Source organism: Platichthys flesus, chromosome 5, assembly GCF_949316205.1.
Source record: "Platichthys flesus chromosome 5, fPlaFle2.1, whole genome shotgun sequence".
Lineage (NCBI taxonomy): Eukaryota > Metazoa > Chordata > Actinopteri > Pleuronectiformes > Pleuronectidae > Platichthys > Platichthys flesus.
The window spans coordinates 10,371,736-10,392,617 of NC_084949.1; the positions used below are offsets into that span (position 1 = coordinate 10,371,736).

The window sequence follows — 20,882 nt, forward strand, 5'->3', positions numbered from 1 at the left end:
TACAAGAGTTATCACTACATCTAACCCTCTCTCGTAAGAGAAAGATGAAAAAGAAGAGCGAGAGAGAAACAAACAAGGAAAAGCATCTATCCTCGATCAGCCTCGTACCCATGCTCTGCCTTTCTCTCTCTTCTCCTGTTTTACTCCTTCCCTCTCATCCATAGCCCCATGTGATCACAGCTTTGTCTATCTTCCATCTTCCTCATCTGTACCCCCCCCCCCCCCCACCACAATTCACAGCTCGTCCCTTGTGCTCCAGTTCTCCAGTTCTGACTGCAGCACGTCAGAGTTCTGGGCCTCGAAGCTCAGCTCCTCCTGCTCCTGAGTTTTCCTCGACTTGGCTCGATCCCAGTCAGTTGTGACCGTTTCGTTGTCCCAAACCACAGAAGTTTCCGTGTCGCTGATGTAGCCAGGGTCTCCAGTGTAGTGGGTCGGATAGACCAGGAGAGGCTCGGCAGAAAAGGCGTGCAGGTCCCGAATCTCAAAGTGTCTCATGTACTCTGAACTGATGAGTGAAACAAAGATTAGATAAACAAGCGTGCTACAGGCCAGAAGCAAAAAGAACCAGGCAGATGAGAGGGAACAGAGAGAAGATGAAGGGTAGCAGAGGGAGTTATACTCACACTGGATGTTTGTCATACATGACAGGGAGGAACTCATCGACGGGGAGCATCTTGGTCAGAGGATCGGCCATTAGGAGCTTCTGAGCTCCTTGTAGTGACAACAGGTAGCCAAGCGTCCAGTAGGAGTAGTCCGCCTCCACCAGATTGTGTATGTTAGGTACAGGCTTCTCCGAATGGGCCACCTGCATGCGCTTCCGTCCGATGTAACTGTACGAGAAAGCAAGAGGAAATGAAATAAGATGAATAAATATCACGAGCACCAAAATGATTTAAAAACTGTCAAATTGTATTTATCTATTATCTATAGAGCTAATCCTTTTGAAGGTCGCAGGGTGGGGGATGGGGAGGTGGGGGGCTGTAGCCACTTCCAGCTTACATGGGGCGGGAGGTGGCATACACCCTGGAAAGGCCACCAGTGTGTACAGGGCCAACATACAGTCAAACAAATATTCACACTTGCATTCACAACTATGACTAATGTGCAGTCTCCAAAGACCCTAACCCCAATCTGCAAGTTTTTTGACTGTGGGAGGAAGCTGGTGTCTCACCAGTACACACAATACATTAAATTACATTACATATACATTGATACATCAATAATGCACTGCATTCAAACTTCTGGACGTGTAACAATATTCAAATAAAATATAGTCATTTCATTCACATCTCATTTCTGACACACGACAAGATGCAAAAAATAGAAATAAAAAAATAAAAGAACACAAATATCTCAGGATGGGATGACACCGGTGTCAATGTTTTAACAAAAACGTGATGTCTGCCGCCGCATGAATAGGATGCATCCTGCTGGGGAGAATGACCTTCTGCTTTGTTCATGACCCGGGTCTAGACCCAATTCTGCGGACATCCTCCAAAGTTCATGTCTGAAAAACGGCTTTAGAGGTGTTAGGGTGTTGAAGGAGGTGTTATCAGAGGAGAGGAGTCTTCAACAGCTTCGTGACGAAAGAGAGGGACGCTCCTGCTCTGATCATTTGTTAGCTTGTTTCAGCACAGATGAGAAAAGTCTGAAATGTGACACCACACGATATTACTGGGAGGAACTCAGGGGCCAAGAAGGAGCATGAGCCCATATGATTGAGTTCAAGCAGATAGGTGCAGACCCAGAGGTTGAGAGTGGAGACAAACATCAGTGACTTGAATTTGATTCATGTGTAGCTGATTGATTGCAGACGAGACCTGCCACCGCATTCTGGACCATCTGTCAGGGCTTCGGGAATGGAGGCCTGCCAGAGGGGTGTCACAGTAATCAAGGCGAGGGATAACCATGAGCTGCTGGGTGGCATACTGAGTCAGGTGAGGCCAGATTCATCTTGTGGTGTATTGTGAAAGGTGACACGACCAGGAGGACAGATGCAATGTGGTGAGAGAGGGATAACTGGTCATCCAACATGACACAAAGGAGACACTGATTGGGAGGGAGGGAGCATTCCTTCAGCCATGTTAGAATGTCTGAGAGGAGAGCAGAGATTCGTGCCGAGACTGTGGGGTCATCCGGCAGGAGTGACAGGTGTAGTGGAGTGGTCTGTGCAGCAGTGATATGAGAAGCCATGTGAGCAAAATAATTGGACCCAGGGAAGTGGTGAATATATTGCAGAGGGAAGGAGCCCATTTTGAGCCTCAGATTGCTGCTGGTGGTTCATGTGGCAGAATGTTAAGCTCAGTGAAGTTTCTTTTAAATCAAAGCCCCAGTTCAGAATTCAAAGTTGACTGAGACTTTGATCCACACCAATCTGGAAGCCAATCGATGTCGAGTATGGACAGACGCAGCCCTCGTAGGTGACGTACGTCTATCAAACTAAAGTTACTAAATCACAATGTAAAACACAAAACTAACTGGATCCAATGTGAACGAAATCGTCAAGACTATAAAATTGGTTCACACTTTGGTCTGTGCACTTTCAGCTGTTAAATTAAATACATTATCTATTGCTGTCATTTCAATACATAAGATCAGGAAATAGTTTCATGTCCATCCGAGTTTTTAAGTGCTCAAGCTAACTGTCCTCTAACATACAGAAAACCGACCAGACGCAAACTCCCTGAAACGAGACCTCCTACCTTGCTCCTCTATTTCAGTGGCTCTCCGTCTGTGAATGTGAAACTGCTGGAGCTAAGCTTTCAGCAGTGGGACGTTAAGGCGCATTATTTCCAGTAGTGTTTTGAGCCTGTGAACAGCGGCGTCTGAGATATCATGTGTGACAGATGGACGGATTTCACTGCAGGGGGATGATAATCCTCTCTGTTTATTACATCGTGTTTTTCCCTCCCGCTCACTGAAGCGTGACTCACATGAGATCCCAGTCCAGCTTGTGTGTCGTCACCTCCTGCAGGAGAGACTGGAGACGACGTTTGAAGAAGACCTCGAAGCGGAGGTCGTCCTCGATGACCAGTGAAGTCTGCAGGCCACGGTCCACGATCTACAACACACACACACACTTATGGATTTAGAGCATTATAATGCTGCTGAGACGCTTGTGAGTCTGATTATAAAATAGTATAATTAAGCACAAGTAAGATGCAAAAGCTGCCAAAATTCTTTATTGGTATAATAGCATTTGGACTCTTTTGATCGGAATAATTACAAATCGAGAAGTAATGGTAACAACATTGTACACGTTGTGTTCATTAGGGACATCTTCCCTGAAGAAATGGCGCAGGCAAACTACAAAGAGAAATCATTTCATTTGAAGAGGCAGCTGCTTCAAAACATATTTCAGAAAAGACTAGTGCAGTTATTAAAAGATAAATAAAACAAGGTGCCTTTCCGCACACAAACTGAGTTACTGTGCCTTTCACTAGTAAACGTTATCTTCCATGTACAGGTAAAACTGGAGGCCTGGACTTGTGCGACAGTCTCACCTCATTCCAGACGTTGTAGTGAGAGAGGAAACAACCCAGTTCACCCTTGGTGAGAGGTCGACCATGATAAGGGTCTTTATAGCCTGGAAGCATCTTAATCCCCATAGACTCGATCTCCGACATGTTCAGAGCTCTGAGAGAAAGAGGAGATTAGAGATGGAAACAATAAATTATATAAATGGGAATGTGTGTTTGTAAAAAAAGGCTGCACGATAATGTACGAATACAAGAAAGGCCACGCAGGTGTTGAGAGATACGATTGAATATGTAAAACTTGGCACCGCCTACATAAACATTAAAATATCCCCCCTCTAGTCGAGGTACTTCATGTGTTCAGGGAATATTTAAAAGATAACACGCACCCTGCTACTGATCACCTGGTTGTTTGTCTCAGCCCTGCCTCCCTACATCAATCTACACGGCGTGCTGCAGAGGCACAAATCAGGAACACAGGCAGTGGGGGAGAAACAAGATGAGAAACGTACTTGCCATCCACAGCAGCGACAACCTTACAGCTGAGCTCCTGCTCATACAGAGTTCTTAGCATGCGCTCACGACGGTCAGATCTCTGCACCAGATTTATCATGAACACCTGAGTGCAAAGAGAAACGCAAGATCTCATACGCGTGTTTCGGTTATTGTGTGAGTCTGTGTGTGTGTGTTTGTGCGTGTACCTCATCAAAGCCCATCTTGTTAGGCTGCTTGGGAGGAGGAGACAAGAATCTGGAGTGCTCCAGTGGAGGATTTTTCACTTTCAAAGGGAAAAGAAAGGGAGGAGGTCACAAAGAGAATGTAAAATTTGTTTCCCAAACTGTGGTGCGAGGAACCACTGGGAGCTCCCAACAAATGAACCGTACTTTAACTTCTACTTTGATTTTAGGGTACAGATTGTAGTGGTGAAACATTTTAAGAATAACTAATGATTTAAATTGTTGAACCTCACTAAAAATATAAACAAACGAGGCGCTACCATTTAAGGTAAACGACATCGCTGTAGGGCTCCAAAGAATTTGTAATTTCATTATTGATTAACCATTTTCTCGATTTTTAGTACAGGGTCAGAGATAAGATATTTGAATGTTTCTTCCTTTGTGAACCAGCTCAAAACCTGCACACATTCAGTTTGCTGTGGAACAGAGAAAAGCATCACACACTCAAACAAAGTGTGACCAGAAAATGAAAAGAAAAGATTCATCATTTATCAAGATTTAATGACTTTAAGAAGTTAGTTTTTTAATGCATCTATTAAAATATAATAAAACATGGTTTCACCTTGTCATTGAAAGTAGAATGGTGGGTAAATTTGGTAGTTTTATCCATTTAAAGTGAATAGTGTATGATCCCTTCAATAGAAGCATTCATGATCACGAACACTAACACCATCTTCATGTCTATTTTTTGTTTTTTCCTTTAATTGGTCACTAATCTGTATATCTTAAAAATAATAATAATAATAATAATAAAAATAAAGCAGTGGTATATACTCCTTACTATTACTGTTTAAATTAGAGTATCGTTATTATTATTACTATTACACATCCTGTAATTCATACAGCAATACAATAATATAATAAAAGAGTATATACAGCTGTATTAAATGAAACACATTACAGCACAACATAACATTACCAAAGAAAGTTTGTTGGGATAACAATAGATCAATTAATCAGTGATCAGGTTTAATCACAGTCTTGTGTGTGTTCACTATAATCTCACAGTCGTTCTGGTCCTTCTGCACCCCCCTTGACATCTTGACTCACCCATGACCTCGAGCTGCGTGTGCAAGAAGCTCTCCGTCTCGTCCTGCAGGGTCGCAAGGGAGCGCACCGGCACCGGGAAGTACCCATATGTTTCTTTGTTGCACACATACATCTGCACATCTGAGACAGGAGGGAAGAAAGGGTACAAAATGCTTACACGTACACAACTTGCCATTTCCCCAAAGACGTTAAATAATAATCCCTCCAGATGTCTCTCGTTCTCACCCGCCATGCGAGCTGAGTAGGCAAAGACGATGACATCATCCAGGGCCCAGTTGTACTCCGGGTGCGGTGGGTAAAACGCCAGCTGACGGGAGGCCTCTTTCCGGAGGTCCACCAGGTAGGTAGAGTGGACCATGGGCACATCGAAACAGCCACGACGCTCCTGCTTACGGATCGGCATGTAGGCCGGTGTGCGCTTGTAGTAACCCTGCAGGTCAGAGGAGGAACACCGACCGTCTTTATTCATATGTCATATAGTCATGATGTATATAGTTTCAAAATGACATGAAGAAAAAATAATAGAGCTGCCAGGGGAACCTCTTTTGAGGGATTTGACTTGATGGAGCAAATTGGCTGCTCAAAGTCCATCAGTCCACTGTATGTCAGTTTAAAACATTATAATTGAAACTCCTTGTTTTGCTTCTGAATGGATTGTGTTGACAGTAATATTGATCGTTAAAGACACTTCTTCCCTATTGGCCATATTAACTGTCAACAAAGAATATTTTCTTTTGGAGGAATCAGAGGCAGACGCTGGATGTGGGTTTATTTTTGTGCTGGAGGACAAGACGATGTCCATGTGTCGACTATGATTTGAAAAGAAGCAAAAGCCGAGTACTTGAAGGCATTGTGCCCAGACAGAAATAGATCACAGTCGGCATGAGAGTGACACATCAGTTATGCAAGTTTGATTAATCACAATCATGCCAACATGACTATGTGGGCAAGTGTCTGCATGTCCCAGGTAATATTTTACACTTTGCAAACAAAGCATACATCAACTTTTTGTTGCTGTTCATCGTTACGATCTATGAGACAGACATCAACTAAAAGATTTGGCTGAAACTCTGTTTAACCCTGAAACTCCAAAAGTGTTTTGAGGACTCAACACTTCATCCATCGGTATAGTGGTGAGTAGATAATAAGTGCATTTGCATCACAGACATGGTCATACTGACATGAAGTAGGATGCACTTGGTTAATAACCTTTACTCTGTTGGTTCAGTTTATGTGTTACAGTAAAACAATATGTTGTGAGAAACATTATTACGCTTTATAATGTTGGATGTGCAACATTTTTATTTCGCTACAGCTGTACCAATATGCAGCAAGTACATTTGTTTAATATTCATACAGGGACTTAAAAAGTATCTGGTTGGGTATACACATATTAAAATGATCTTTAATAATTTTACATTTTTAATGTGATTTCTAATCAGTCACTTCCGTATTTAAGAATGTTCTTTCTCTATGTATTGAATTTATATCTTTATTTGCCCTCTGGCTGACAGATGTGTTCCTACATTAGTCAAAGCAGAAACATACACTGCATCCTCAGTGAATCAGCTCCTCCTCTCTAAACCTGGAGCAGCAGATATTCCCCTTCTGTGTGCGCTGTATGTAAACAGGTGTAAGTGGTGAACACGTCTGCAGTACCTGGGAAGTCATGCCGCACCAGAAGTTGGAGTAGGCAGCTCTGGACTCCAACATGGGAGCCACAATGGTCTTGTTCTCCATCATCAGTTTCCACAACACATCCTGATTGGTTAGCAGGTTGTCACAGTCAGCAACCTGCACACGCAAGAGAAGGGCACAATATCGATGACAATCAGCACACAAGCACAGACAAAATGTCACCCGCTGACACTGAATGATTGATTGAGCCACAGCAACATGTATTTGATCACAGAGGAAGTGGGAGCACGAGAAGAATCCTCTCTGCTCCTCTCTGCTCCTTCAACATCCCTAACCAGCAGACAGCACTACACCTGGCTGTGTTCTGAATTAATGCTCCTCCGCATTTCGAGGAGAAAGTTTTTTCAAAGGAAGAACTTGACATTTAAACCCTGTGTGTGTGTGTGTGTGTGTGTGTGTGTGTGTGTGTGTGTGTGTGTGTGTGTGTGTGTGTGCATGTGTTTGCCGCGGCGTAATAATAAAGGTGTCTCCCTAGCAAACTGAATTTCCTTTCGCAATAATATCTGTCCACTGAATTCAATGCGGCCAATTTAAAGCTGAGATCACTCTTACAAATATCATTCAACTGACATTTCAAACCGACTGGACAGTTTTTTTTTCCCCAGAGCCTGACCATATATTAGCCTGGCTTGATATGGACTTGTCCCAGATATTGAGTTAGTAATTAATGATGGCCAATAAGAAACATGAACATCATTTCATTCTAAAAAACCTTTAAAGAAATTAAACCAATTAACCTAACATTATTGAGCATTCATCCAAACAACAAATCAGCATGACATTTTTAATTAAAAACTAATTTGGTTTCTTCAATTTTCTTCGTTGAATGTTGCTTATGTTTCTGATTTTCAACTAATACCGATGAACAGCTATCAGCAGATGCAGTCGATGGATCAGTATTTATAATGCTGTGAAGCTTACTCTCAGACATCATCGCTGAGAGCACAGAGGAAGAAGAGAGGATGACAACATACCAGCAAGTAGTCGGCCCAGATCTCACGGGCGCTGTCCAGCCCGGCCTGACGGAGTTTCATCACATGTTCATAACGGAGATTATTCCAGTGCTTAGGCCCCACCTCATCCTCAAAGGCACTAAGACAAGCACAGACCACTTAGAAAAATGTCATCACACCCACACAGACACACTCCCACTCATAAAGACTCACACAGACACACTCAGACTCATACGGACACACTCAGACTCACACAGTACCTGGGTTCATCTTCAGGTCTCCACTCCACATAGTGATAGTAATTCTGCACCTTGATGAGCCAGTCTCTCAGGATGGCTGTGGTGTTGTCTATGTTGTGATCTGTCGCCACCCTGTGGGAGAAGAATGAGAATCACGTTTCACTGTGCACCTTGATCTGCAGCACCACCGACTGGGTGACACAAATCCACTGTTACTTGTAGGCTACCTTATAGATCGAAATCTATGGTGTTTAACATTACAGCTGTGATGTAACAGGAATACTCGGATCCAGCACGACGGGAAAATACTGATCCTGATACCAGAAACATCAAAACATAAAATTCTTTTTAGTGTTGATTTTAAAATTCCAAATTCATTTGTATTGGGCCACAGACTGAATTTTGAGCACTGCTGCAGTCTCAGGGTATGATCGTGCCTTTTTTAAGAATATCTGCCAACAGTTTTATTCTGCCACTCAAATGGTGTTCACACAGCAGGAGTCCCATTGTTTTCTGGTCCACTTTCATTCATAGCAGTGAGCTAATATCTCTACAGAAATAGTTACACAAACAAAGTGATGTGTATATACTTATACAGACATATTTAAAATTAGGGGGCAAAAAGTAAAATAAAGACTAACAGCGGATCAGTTTAGCATTAAAATATGTTGTTCAATCATTGTTCCCTGATCACTATATTGGAATAGATCCAATCACATCGTATATATGTTTTTGTTAACACAACAAATTACCAGCACTGGCTGTAATAGAAGTTCAAACAATGACATATTGTCACATTATGAAGCAGTTGTGGTGGAAGTGTTGCCTAAACCTGCCTGGTTACACATCCAGAGGAGCAGCATTAGCATTCATCTGGGGTTTCTGGCCAAAATCTTCTGCTGTCTGGTGCTGGGCAGAAACAGCAGGTTTATCAGACAGACTCTTTTTTTCTTTTTACAGAGAGCAGCTGCCTACTGCTTAGAACAAAACTGATGAGGAGTGTGAAATATGGGAGCTGGTTAGCGTGTGATGGAAGAAGTTTCAGGACACCCAGATGTTTTGAGCAGATGATTTCATTGAAGCCCCGGCTGAGGAGAATAAAGACGAGCGGTACTAGCACACTGTTTAATGTTCACCCAATTCTGAAGGTTATCGTCTCTGCAGGTGTATCTAAACACATAGAGAACTTAGTACATGTCCAAATAAGGAGATTCGTCATGGAGGCGGAGAGCACCCATCAGTGCAAAAGGGAATTCTATTAGGAACCACATTATAAACAATAATTCCCCAAAGTCACCTTGTTTTTTTTCATACTTCTCCAAGAGACGACCATGTACCTTGTAACTCTGTTATGACTGCTTACTCACTCTCTCTCAACCGGAGGCTCGGTTTATCATTTCCATTACGAGCGTCTGGTCTGTGCTACGACCTTGATTGCTATGGCAACTGCCATTTGGGACTGGTCCAGCTGGACCCTATCAGTGTCTGCACAGCCATCCTAGAGTCAAACCAGGATCTACCACTTTTAGGGCCTATACCTAAGGGACCTGTGAAAACAAATGCAACCTGAAGAGAAAGGGAAGAAAAGATTCCCTCACAGACGGCAGAGCAGGCGCAGCACTAGGAGGGATCAATCTTTTACACTGCACATAGTCATTCAATCCATTGCTAATATGAATAATAATGAGTAATGACGCTTTAGAGATAAGTGCACCAACACCTGGATAAGACATCATCCATCCGTCCATCTATAGATATCTACAACAGTGCAGTTTTGAATTTGTTGCGATTTAGAAAATGATTCGTTCACTTTTATTTAAACTTTGAGGTGACCAGCCCTCAGTAGCAGCAGCGACTGGGACATTGATTACCACAACAGCTCATTCACCGCTAGCACAACAACAACCGAATCTCCAGTTCAGTCTTCTGGGTACAGAGTCAAGCTTTTGAATAAAGAGATGAACACATGTTTGTGCAGCAGCAGCAGCGGTGCAGCTTCGGGGTTCTGCAGAGCCAGTCTTTACTTCCCACAGCGATTACTGCAGGTCACACTTCCAGTTGCAAAGATATAGCTGCAACCAGAATCACCAAAACAGCCTGTTCCAAACAGACAGGTTACGGAGGGACACTGCACGTTCAACATATAATACAAGAGAAATTAGAGGTGATGTTCGCATACCGACATCGTAAATACTGACACTGCTGAAAATACAGAGTCAGGCTTCAGCTTTAACTCAGATGAAACTGCAACTTCCATTTCCCAGAAAGCACTTCTTCTTCGCCACTCCAAAACAGCAGATCTGCAGCGCTGCCACTAGCAAGAACCGATTTCTAAAGAGGCGAAGCAGAAGTAATTTCTGATAGTGTTGCATAAACCGGAGCTGGCTAGAATGTCAGCATTTTGGTCAAATGTCAAAAAAGAAACACATGGTTTATGTTCTTTGTCAGTTATGATTGTCAAACTAGAGAATCAAAGAAGTTTTGTATAAATCATTCTCTGTATGTATTCTGGTATAAAAATTGGTGTTTAGTATCAGCCGATAAGCAAAGTCCAGGTATTGTTGTCGGGCAAGAGAAAAATGTTATCTCCATGGCATCTCCAATAATGAATCATGGTGTCAGTGTTGTATTGATTTACTCTCCTTTTGCTCTTCATTCTCAGAGGGCCTCGTTGCCATTAGAGCAGATCTGCACATCAACGGCATCAGGCGAGCACAGAGAAATCAGACAATGGGGGCCGAGGAGAGGAGGAGCGGCGTTCGACTGCTGTCTGTGTTATCACAACAAATCTCAGTGTGTGTCGGTGAGGGAGGGGCAGACGCGCAGACAGGCCGAGAGAGAGCAAAGGAATGTGTAAATATGAGAGAAATGGATTCACTAAAAACCTTGTCATGTAGTGAGTGACAGGCGGCGTGCCGTGCCTGTTAGTTTCCCATCTGTCCGCGGCGCTTAGCACAGCAGTGCCGTCCCCGCACCTGCATGTGACACACTCGCCGATCCATCCTCCTCTACCTCTCTCTTTCTCTGCACCTGTCCAACTCTCCCTTCCCATCTGACAGAAACATCTGACTGCTGTGAAGTTTTCAATGAAAAGAGGAAGTGGATAAAAAAAGATTTTATGGAAATATCTGGGACATTTGCATTGCTGGCAAAAGAACAATGCCTGACAGGCATGAGACTGTGACAAGAAGCACATGACACGCAGGGAAGATTTATGAATTTATAACATCCGTCCTGCATGCCCCTGCAGAGCACACGCTCAACATTATGCAGTTCACCTGCATGTGCGTGTGTTGCGGCTTGTCAAGAACTCCATCTTATCTTGTCATGCTCATAAGTGCAAGTATCAACTGGTGGTCTGCCAGCAGCTCAGTTTATGTCTTTCATGCTGCATTTCAAAACTTTTTCTTTTTTACCAGCTCCTCAATGAGGGAAGAGATCTGCTGCAGATGTCAGCAACCACACAGAAAACTGGGCCCGGGCTGCCACATAGGCATAGCTTATGGACACACACACACACAATCACACACACACACACACACACACTCACACACTCACGCACTCACACACTCAGACAGATGGAATTTCTGGCACAGATGTGAGGGGGAAAAAAGCTCAACATCGAGGCTGAAAGAGACACACGAATGCTTAGAAACCTCATTTTACCACTGAAAGAGTTCAAACTGTAAATGAATTACAGCAATTGATCAATTCATGTCACTGAATATTCAAAATGTTTAATCTGAAACTCACATAAATTTAGCACTGAACTCTGGATAATCGACATTCTTCCTAGAAACTGTATGTGAGAACACACACAAGTGAGAGGCTCCAGGACTTTCTCCAGAGTTTCTCATGTCAGACCCTGACTAAAAAGGTTCGGATAATGTCCGAATGAGCCAATGTGATCACATGAGCCATCCCACTATCTGGCGGGAAGTACAAAACTGAAAAATAAATGACTAAAACAATACAAACATATCACAATGAAATATTTATTCATCTGAGTGGCCAACGTTGTTCGTGACAAAAGGTCTAAAGTCTAGACCACTTTGTCCGGCTATTCTTCGGAGTTCATGAAAAAGTTTATAAATCCCTTTAAGCACAACTGTACTTTTTTGTCTCTGTCTTTCCAGGAACACTGGGTTGCTATGAAACACAATCCCGCAGGTCTGAGTGCTGGAGAAAAGATTAACCTAATCTTTAAAATAAATCTGGAGCCCAAACATCGAAAAGTAGAAGAGGAAGCGAGCAGTGCTGGATGGAGGAGTGATCAGGAAGGCTGGGGGCTGGTTGACAGTGAAGCAGCCCTGAGGCGGCGGATGGTGGAGTTCTGCAGAGGCTGATAAGTGGCAGCTTCACACACACAGTTTATTTGCACCTGGATTGTCCCAGATTTTGACAGCTCACGTGGTTCGAAACTTTTATTCTAAGAACAAACAGTACAGCTTTTGCTTCCCCAGAAGATATGGAAGTTGAGGAGGGAGGGGGAAGGAGGAAAGAAGAGGAGGAAGGGGTGGGGGAGAAAAGGAGGGAGAGGATCTGTGACTGAATGGAACTTTTTTAATAGGGGCACCGCTCTGCTGCATCAGCCCGCCCCTCTGCGCACCGCTGCCGGGGCCAAGTCCACGAGACGCGCCGGTGCGCGCACGGAGCCACGCTGCTCTCACTTTGATTTTAACTGTGGAAATGAAGCGACCATGCGTTCACACACATCTCAGCGGCCCGACACGGCCCCAACCCAACAGTTTAAATCCGACAAGGGTTTGACGCGTCTTGCGTGCGTCTTCCATGACGCTAAACCGCACGTTGTGCTGCGCAAGCGTCCTTTGAATATTCAAAGATAGGCTATTACAAAATAAGTTTTGACACGAATGATGTTCAATGTGATGACACAGTGTTCATTGGTAATTGAGGCTTACGGCTTGACACTCACCATAGCGCAATGCGGTCCTTCGGGTAGTTGAGGCGCTCGATGGCACCGAGGAACAGCGGCAGGGAGTGCGCCGAGTTGCGGCACACCAGCGCGATGACGACCCGGGGGGCGAGGAGCGGGGACTCGGGGCTCCAGCGCTCCTCGGGGAAGTACCCCCGGCTCGGGCCCGGCAGGAGAACGAACAGCAGGGCGGGCAGCAGCGAGGTGACCCGGGGCATGGCAAGGAGGGAGCGGACACTCGCTGTGCTTACGCGGCGCTGGATGTGGAGGCTGAAGGGTCCCGCTGTTGTGTTACGCCGACGGTGGATACATGGCAGAGGAGCAGGCGGAATTAAAGGGCAGGTCCCGGCTGTTAGTTCTTAAAGAGGGAACCAACATGGTGCTCTCACGGAGACAGAATGAGAAGGAGGAGCAGGTTGTCCTCCTTGTGCCACATGAAACGCATCATGTCCCGCGGCTCACACAACATTAGGCTCATTTTAATTTACATATAGAACATTTGACATCCGCTATAGCCAGAGGGTTTATTGGCCAGATTTCATCCCTGTCCTCCCCTTTAAGAAGGGATCCCGGCTGTAGTCTTGATAGGAAGCGACTAGAAAACCATGGGCGTTTCCAGTGAGTTCCACACTCTGCAGGCTAGACCCCCCCCCCCCCCCCCTTCCCCTATTTATTGTGTCTGTGCTGGACGTTGTGTGCAAACCTTTTTATAAACAGTCTATGGTGCAGAGTGAAGTTAGAAGACTGTGTTTTCATCTTACTTGGTGTTTATGCAGTGAAGATTTTTTTGCATTAAATACAAATGATATATCAGAGCTGGAGTCGGACACGACACCTTGTTGTGTTACTCTTACGTACCTACTCGCGCATGGATTTCCGGCACCATTACCTCTTTGAAATAAAGTTAGACCTTGAAGCGCAATCATGAGATACATCGGATCAGGAAGGATCCTTCGATTGGAGCCTTCTTTTCTCGGGCATGTATTTTTCCGCTACATTTGAAGGGAACCTAAGAAATGAGTCACGTATTGTAACACACTCTGACTTCAAATGCAGCCCCTGAAGGATGCCGCCCCTAAATTGAGACACAGCTCATGTTACACATCTTGACCACTTTGACTTTGACCCTGCACAGCGCGGCCGTGTGCTGAGCGGAGTCCAAAGAGAAGCATGGATATCGAGAGACCACCTGAGCATCCCAGCATACATATCAATCTACTGGAAGAGAGAGACAAGCGAAGGATGTGGAAGACAACATGCAATAATAATAAAACATGCTATTCTTGACCTTAAATTTCTGGCTGCATGTACTTGTGGAAGTACTTTGTAGACGGCATTCTGAGCTCTGAGAACCAACGGTCTCAATTCCCCACTGTGGACTCCCATTGTTTCCTGTAGCCACGCTAAACCCTCCCAACTCAACACTTGATACTTTCTCCACAGTGTCGGAGACTGAGCTGCCAGTTTTTTACATTGGAATGCACCTCTGTGTAAAAACCTGAGAAACATTGTTAAAGTTTATAAAACTCTAACCCTTAATAGAATATTTGATTGGATATCAGTGCAATCTTTTCATATACATTACCCTTAAAAGTGTTATTAATTGTTTAAAGGGAACATTATGCTCTCTGCCATTTTTTAAACCTCAGGCTACACTTAACATTCCTTCCTGTACTTAATTGTATCAAATTGTATAGCTGTCAGACTAAAAATGGTGTGAGATGAAGAAACTGTAATAACATTTCTCCTGTCACCTGAGGGCATTTTCTTTATTTATCAATGATCATTCCTCTGCTGTCACTGCAAAAAATAAATCTGTATCCACCTCCTAAGAACAGAATGAATCATAGCTTTTTAGTTCAGTATCTTCACAGGAACACAAGCAGTTCAACCTAAGAATACCTTTAAGATTTTAGTTGAAGGATTTTAAAGATGTAAAGTGCTGAAAAAATCTGACACATGTAAGGATTTTGAAGAAAAGTTGTTAAATAGAACATTATTCACCATAACTTTTATTAATTTAAACAGTTTGAGACCTTTATTTTCTTCTCAGGGCCCTTTAGGTGGTCATGATCTCCAGCGTTGGTACTAATGGTCCATAGATCATTTATGTGTTTTGTATCTTAAAAAACATATGAAAAGTGTGTAAGAGAAATGGTTTCACTTTATATTATATTTTGTTACTTCGTACGCTCATTGATCCGAGATCTATGATGTCATCACACGTCTCTATCAAAGATGGGCGTGGCCAATTCCTGCAGAGTATGTACTATGACCTTGGGTCTTTTTTGGTCATGCAGCACACTTGCCTTTTGCTTGCCTGAACAGATCTGTTTCTACACATTAGAACAATCAAGCGACAGCTTCTCCCTCAGAGATCAGCTCTGTTGCAGCATTGCTCTTTGTTTATTTTTGCTGTCTTGTAAACCTCAGGCAGCAACTGGCAGCCATGCACAGATACATATATACTACCAAAGGTTAAGATAAACATGTAAGTCACTCTTATCTATTTGTGTTTTTATGTTTCACCTACTCTGATCCAGACCTGCCACCTCCTGCTGTGATGCACATCAATCCTGAGAAATACTTGCTCCTTGAGGTAGGACATCACTTCTTCCATCAGAATCCACATCTGAAGAGCAAAGAGAGACAGAATAAGATCCTGAAAGATGAAAGACTATGTGACTATATGGATCATGAAAATTACAAATGTTCTGTTTGATGAATGATGGATGAGTGTTATATGGTTAAACATTAAAGAACTAGAAAAATCGCACTGCGGCTGTATGTCTCCTTCATCCGGTGCAGTTTAAGTCTAAATTAAAAAACTCAGACTCATATAAGGTCACTGTGACCTTTGACTTCTGACATCTAATCAGTTAATCTTTTAGTCAGAGTGAGAACTTCTTAAAATTGGAAGAAATCCTCAAAGGCCGACTTGAGATATCATGTTCAAGAGGACAAAAACATGTTCTGGATTCTGGTCAATCTTCACACCACAGCGCCATCTGGCAGCAGATAAGCCACATCAGGTCAGTGGTGAGGAAAACAATACAGCTCACGACTGGAAACAGAGGTTATATACCTGAGCTATGATGTTATGTAGCAGCTCGTAGTATGTTTGCCCACCGTGTCTGGTGTGATGCAGTGTCAAACCACACCAGGGCACTGTGTACACTGGGAATGCTGTGAGGCAATGCCGGCACACGCACACACAACCGCAAACATACCCCAACACACACACACACACACACACACAAACATACACACTAGTGCCATAGTTTGAATAGACTCAAACAATAGCTACATTGTAGATAGACAGTCTGGCTGTAAGATAGAATCTCTAGTCGAAGAACATACCTGTGATGTGTCTGCACATGTCATCCCCCATTTGTATGGAGGTGCAGATCTGACAGCCAGAATGAACAAGTTCTGTCCGACACCCCCAACCCCCCTCAAATACCTGCATAAGTGACAAAAAACACAACACATTCATATCCCAAAAAATATACGCAAAACATTGGAAAATTTGGATCGTGGATCGGGGACGGGGTGCGATGGGGGAGTGTGTCAGGAGATTTGAGCTTGTGGCATCGATATGGAGGATCCAGGTTTCCCATGGCGTCACTAATGTGCTCTGTTCATTCACAGAATGATCACAGAAAGAAAAACTAGATAACACCAGTTTGCTTTCATTAGATTGGTGATAAACTTCTCCATGTAATGAGATTTTAGGGCGTCCTAATCACTGGTGTTTGTTCAAATGCTCATTTTGAGCAAGTTTGAGACTGACACGCTATCAGTGTAGTCGGGTAATGGACAACAGTTCTCTGGCTCCCTCCACAGATCACCACAGCGCAGATTCTGGCTCCAAATGGGCAAAATGGCAACGTTCATATCCAGGAACACTATCATCAAAACCTAGAATGTGGGTATACAATGTTTTTTTCTGTGAATCTGTCAAATACTTTGATATCCCAACGAAAGGTCACACACAAATAAAGCTGATGGTGTCGGTGTTTGGTAAACAGCGTCTCTCTGCTATTGAGCATGAATAACAAGGACGGAGAAAGAGAGGTTATACGAGGATAAGGTTACTGAAAGTGTTCATGAAAAACTTTAGATCTCAGTTTGATAAACACCGAGCAGACGAGGCCAAAAGCTTCAACTGTAACATGAGGTCAGATAAACACTGGGATAAACTATCAGCTGATCATAAAAGATGATTACGGCTCCTTTCACATGCTCAAAAGTATTTGACACCATCTCTATATTTCTCTCGGCTCACCTGAAATGTACCTGTGTTCTTTGGAGTTAAGGTGGTAGGTGAGCTCCCCTCTCATTCTCCTGTGTTTCCCTTTCATTAGGCCCTTCTTTAATTACTTCTCTTCTCTGCTCCCAACTTCTTCTTAAGAGCCTCTTATTCTAATTGGCTGTAATGGCTTTATCTTCACCTTCTTTGTTACTTGTTCTCCGCCTCTTCCTTTTCCTAACAAGTCGTTTTACACTCAAACTGCCCCCCTACTGGTTAGAGGACGCCCCGCTCTCACCCCTGAGCCACAGACACCTCAATTAAATAATGTAAATCACTATTCAAGAGCGAAGAGCAGGGCCTTTTGCAGCTGAGACAAAGTACAGCAAAATGTTTTTTTAAGCTGAACAGTGGTTCAATGTTACACAAGTGTGCAACAATGGCAGCTGAGAAAGTCATTATTGGCTCTCCTGTGGGAGAAAGCTCAGAGCTAGATGACATGAGTTTAAATACGTTTTCAATACTACAACTTACTGAATAACGGTTGATGTTACAGTCTCTGCTTTTGCCACCTGGAGAAGCTTCTTACATCTTCAGTTGATGCGAACACCAAGCTGCTGCTGCTGCATCTACAGAACCTCCTTTTTAAGAGAGCGAGGTTAATGTAGACATTGCTGTCGATTGGGCAACACATCTGGCACACCCACCAAATGAGAGAAAACATACCTCAAAGCCAGTCGCACCACGTCCTGAGCAAACATGTCGTTCAGCCAAGAGCAACACAGTGTCAGACGTCTGGAGATTAAAACTGTAAGTGTAAATCTATCACAAATGGACATGGCCACTTGCTGAAGGGAATGGTGAAGTCTTTGTCACATCATCAGCTTCTATGAAACAAATGATGGAACTGCAGACTGATTTCAAAGGACGTGTTCTCGCCCTGAAAAATCTAGGGTAAAATCAGAATGAGATGAAATCATGTCAAAAACATAAAACCTCTCTGTCTCTCTCTTCTTAGCTTCCTAGATCCATTTCCTTTCCCCTTCTATCACACTCATGTATCATGAAACCCTCATTTCTCTTTTTGGAGTTTCTCTCAGCGTTCACCTTGTCATTGTCACCACCTTAAATAAGCCTCTCTGACCTCTGGCTTGTTCCAGCTTCATTTGCTCGACCCCTCTGGCAGCGTGATGTGGAGAGGAGGCGAGTTAACAGATGGATGGAAGTGACGGCTTTTTGCTAAATGAGCACACGAAGGACTTTTTCATCCCCTGAGGTCACGCTGCCTCTCACATCTGCAGCTGACGGAGAGTGCGGGCTGTGTGAGTTGTCACCGACCTGACAGGTGAGGAGCAACGGTAGAGAGGGCACAGGGGGAATCACAGTGCTTCACCCAATCTCATCAACTCCAAATCGAGCCATAAAATCCATTTTCTGAACCGATGTGACTAATGTTAAGTGGCACGACGTGGATCAGCTGTTGTAGTTGAGCAGACTGATGACAGAGGCGAGCAGCCGAGAGAGGGGAATCGTGCTCTGCAAAAAATGAGCAGCTCTCTCTGCAGTGATGCCTTCTACTGCGCCAAACACACTTTCCTGGAAAGAGAGAGAAATAACACACACACATACATGCAAACACATGCAGAGACACCGACGGCAGCGTGTTGTGTTTCACCTCGTCTCCGCCAGTGTGTGAGGAGCCAGTACTCAAGCAGCTCTGATATGTATGCTGTAACAAATAGTGCAGACTTTTGATAAGTCTAGGATAAATGATAGCTTATGGGTTTTCTTCTTTACTAAATAGTATTTCTTATACACAGATCCCCACTGAACACTGTTTCATTGCAGGAGGACAAAATTCCCTCTCCTCTCTCTGGGAACAAAATGTCCCCCAACTTTGATTGTGTAATCAAAGTTGATGCTTCGGCAGTTCTAGTTTCCCAAATCAACCGAGTATCCCCTGAAGTAACAATATCCACTCCCTCGCCAAGCTGGGAAACACAAGGTGACACTGAAGTGATCACAATTTGGAAGAAACCTACGTGATTGGACCAAGTCAGATTGCAGATGCCTTGGTTCACCTTCTGACAATGTGTTTTCACAGAAAAAAGGACTGTGGATCTCTGTTACCTCTGCCAAGGAGGTTCTGTTTTCATAGGCATTTGTTTGTCTGTTTGTTAGTCACTGGACGGATAACTGTAGATTAATGTATCTTGATTATAGAATTGTAGTTTATATTTAGGGGGCTGATGTTGATTGAGTAGATTTAAATGTGCCTTCATAAGAAGAAGAGAAGGTCCCGTCCATCTCTTTTTAGATTTAATTAGATCGACCAACGGTTAGATACTTTACTCTTAGGCTAAAACAGGAAACCTGCAAATAGAAACAAGCTCAGCGTTTATATTTAGCTACATATTAGTCTATCTATTTCACTTTCTATCATATGATTAGGTTATTAAATGAATGATGACTCGCCTGTCAAAGCTGATCTGTTCTACATGTGCCCAGGATGTGAACAGCTCAGACTGTTCAAGCCAATGAAACTGGATCCATTCAACACAACTCAGACTTGGCAATCAGTTCAGTACATGAAATACTACTCTCCTCTACACAGGCCAACTTGCAGACTCTTTTACTATCACATCCCAATTCAGAGCGACTTGAACATGATTAATAATAAAGATACAACTATTTCCAAACACTGTATTAGAGGTGTTCATTTGAAAAATAGTAAATATAACTGGCCTCATTACAAAGTTCTCATTTAACAAATATTACAACTAAATTCAACCAGAGCTTGATCACGCCAGAATTCTTGCAAGCTCTGCCATTCAGTGAAAGAGTCGCTGCACCACCATGAGAGGAAATGGGTGAGAAATGACAAGCAAAGGCCCAGGAAAGAATTTGGCCTCAGGTTGTGAGGCTATAGCGTAAATCACAGCGGCATAAACGTCGGGCTGACACTGCAGGGAGATGTATGGCTGCATCTGGTGGAGGCATGTTGGCTAAACTTCAAGTTTAAGATGGAGTCTGAACTGCACATGCAGCACAGGGTCCCACTGCTCCTCCCATGTGTTCTCACTGTTTACCTCGAACACAAATCAAACATATCTGAAGGCTCCGACCACCACCAGCCCCCCCCAAGAGCTGCTTATTCCCTCTCCCTGCAGCAGAGGAAGAAGACTGCACCTCTCCGATTGGTTGACTCTGTGTGAGGAGCGTGAACAGAGCCTGTCTCTGCTCTGCTTGGACGACCCTGGAACCTTTTTGTAAACAACATGCAGCTGTGAGTCATGTAGGACAAAGAGTTCACTCCTTTACCGAGGCTGCAACTGACTGCGAGGGAGGACTCAAGTATCAGTAAAACTCTGAATCAGTTTCAGGGCACTGAAAAGTTGAATTCTACTAAAAAAAATTTAGTACAAAGCACGGAGCTCAAGAAAACTAATCAATAATAAATTAATACCTGTTCTTGTCTCTTTAATGTGGTGTATTTATCTCTATATAACTGGTGCTGGATCGTCCAATGTGTTTTTTCTTC

General features: G+C 43.5%; 1 protein-coding gene across 1 annotated transcript; it reads right to left on the reverse strand.

Annotated features, from left to right (window-relative positions):
• Positions 1-217: 217 nt before the first annotated feature.
• Positions 218-13,575, reverse strand: colgalt1b (collagen beta(1-O)galactosyltransferase 1b). The gene is made up of 12 exons (XM_062388923.1): positions 13,090-13,575; positions 8,175-8,285; positions 7,936-8,053; positions 6,923-7,057; positions 5,489-5,693; positions 5,264-5,383; positions 4,178-4,254; positions 3,989-4,095; positions 3,504-3,636; positions 2,934-3,061; positions 624-830; positions 218-505 (listed from the first exon to the last, which is right to left on the reverse strand). The coding sequence occupies exons 1-12, from the start codon at positions 13,305-13,307 to the stop codon at positions 235-237; spliced, it is 1,830 nt and encodes a 609-aa protein (XP_062244907.1). The 5' UTR covers positions 13,308-13,575; the 3' UTR covers positions 218-234.
• Positions 13,576-20,882: the final 7,307 nt, after the last annotated feature.

Excerpts from the sequence above, each read along its gene's own strand:
- colgalt1b (XM_062388923.1), bottom strand. The coding sequence starts at position 13,307 with ATGCCCCGGGTCACCTCGCTGCTGCCCGCCCTGCTGTTCGTTCTCCTG. Across the intron at positions 8,286-13,089 it reads AAGGACCGCATTGCGCTATG|GGTGGCGACAGATCACAACA; the intron begins GTGAGTGTCAAG and ends CTTCTCCCACAG. Across the intron at positions 3,062-3,503 it reads ACTACAACGTCTGGAATGAG|ATCGTGGACCGTGGCCTGCA; the intron begins GTGAGACTGTCG and ends TGTGTGTTGTAG.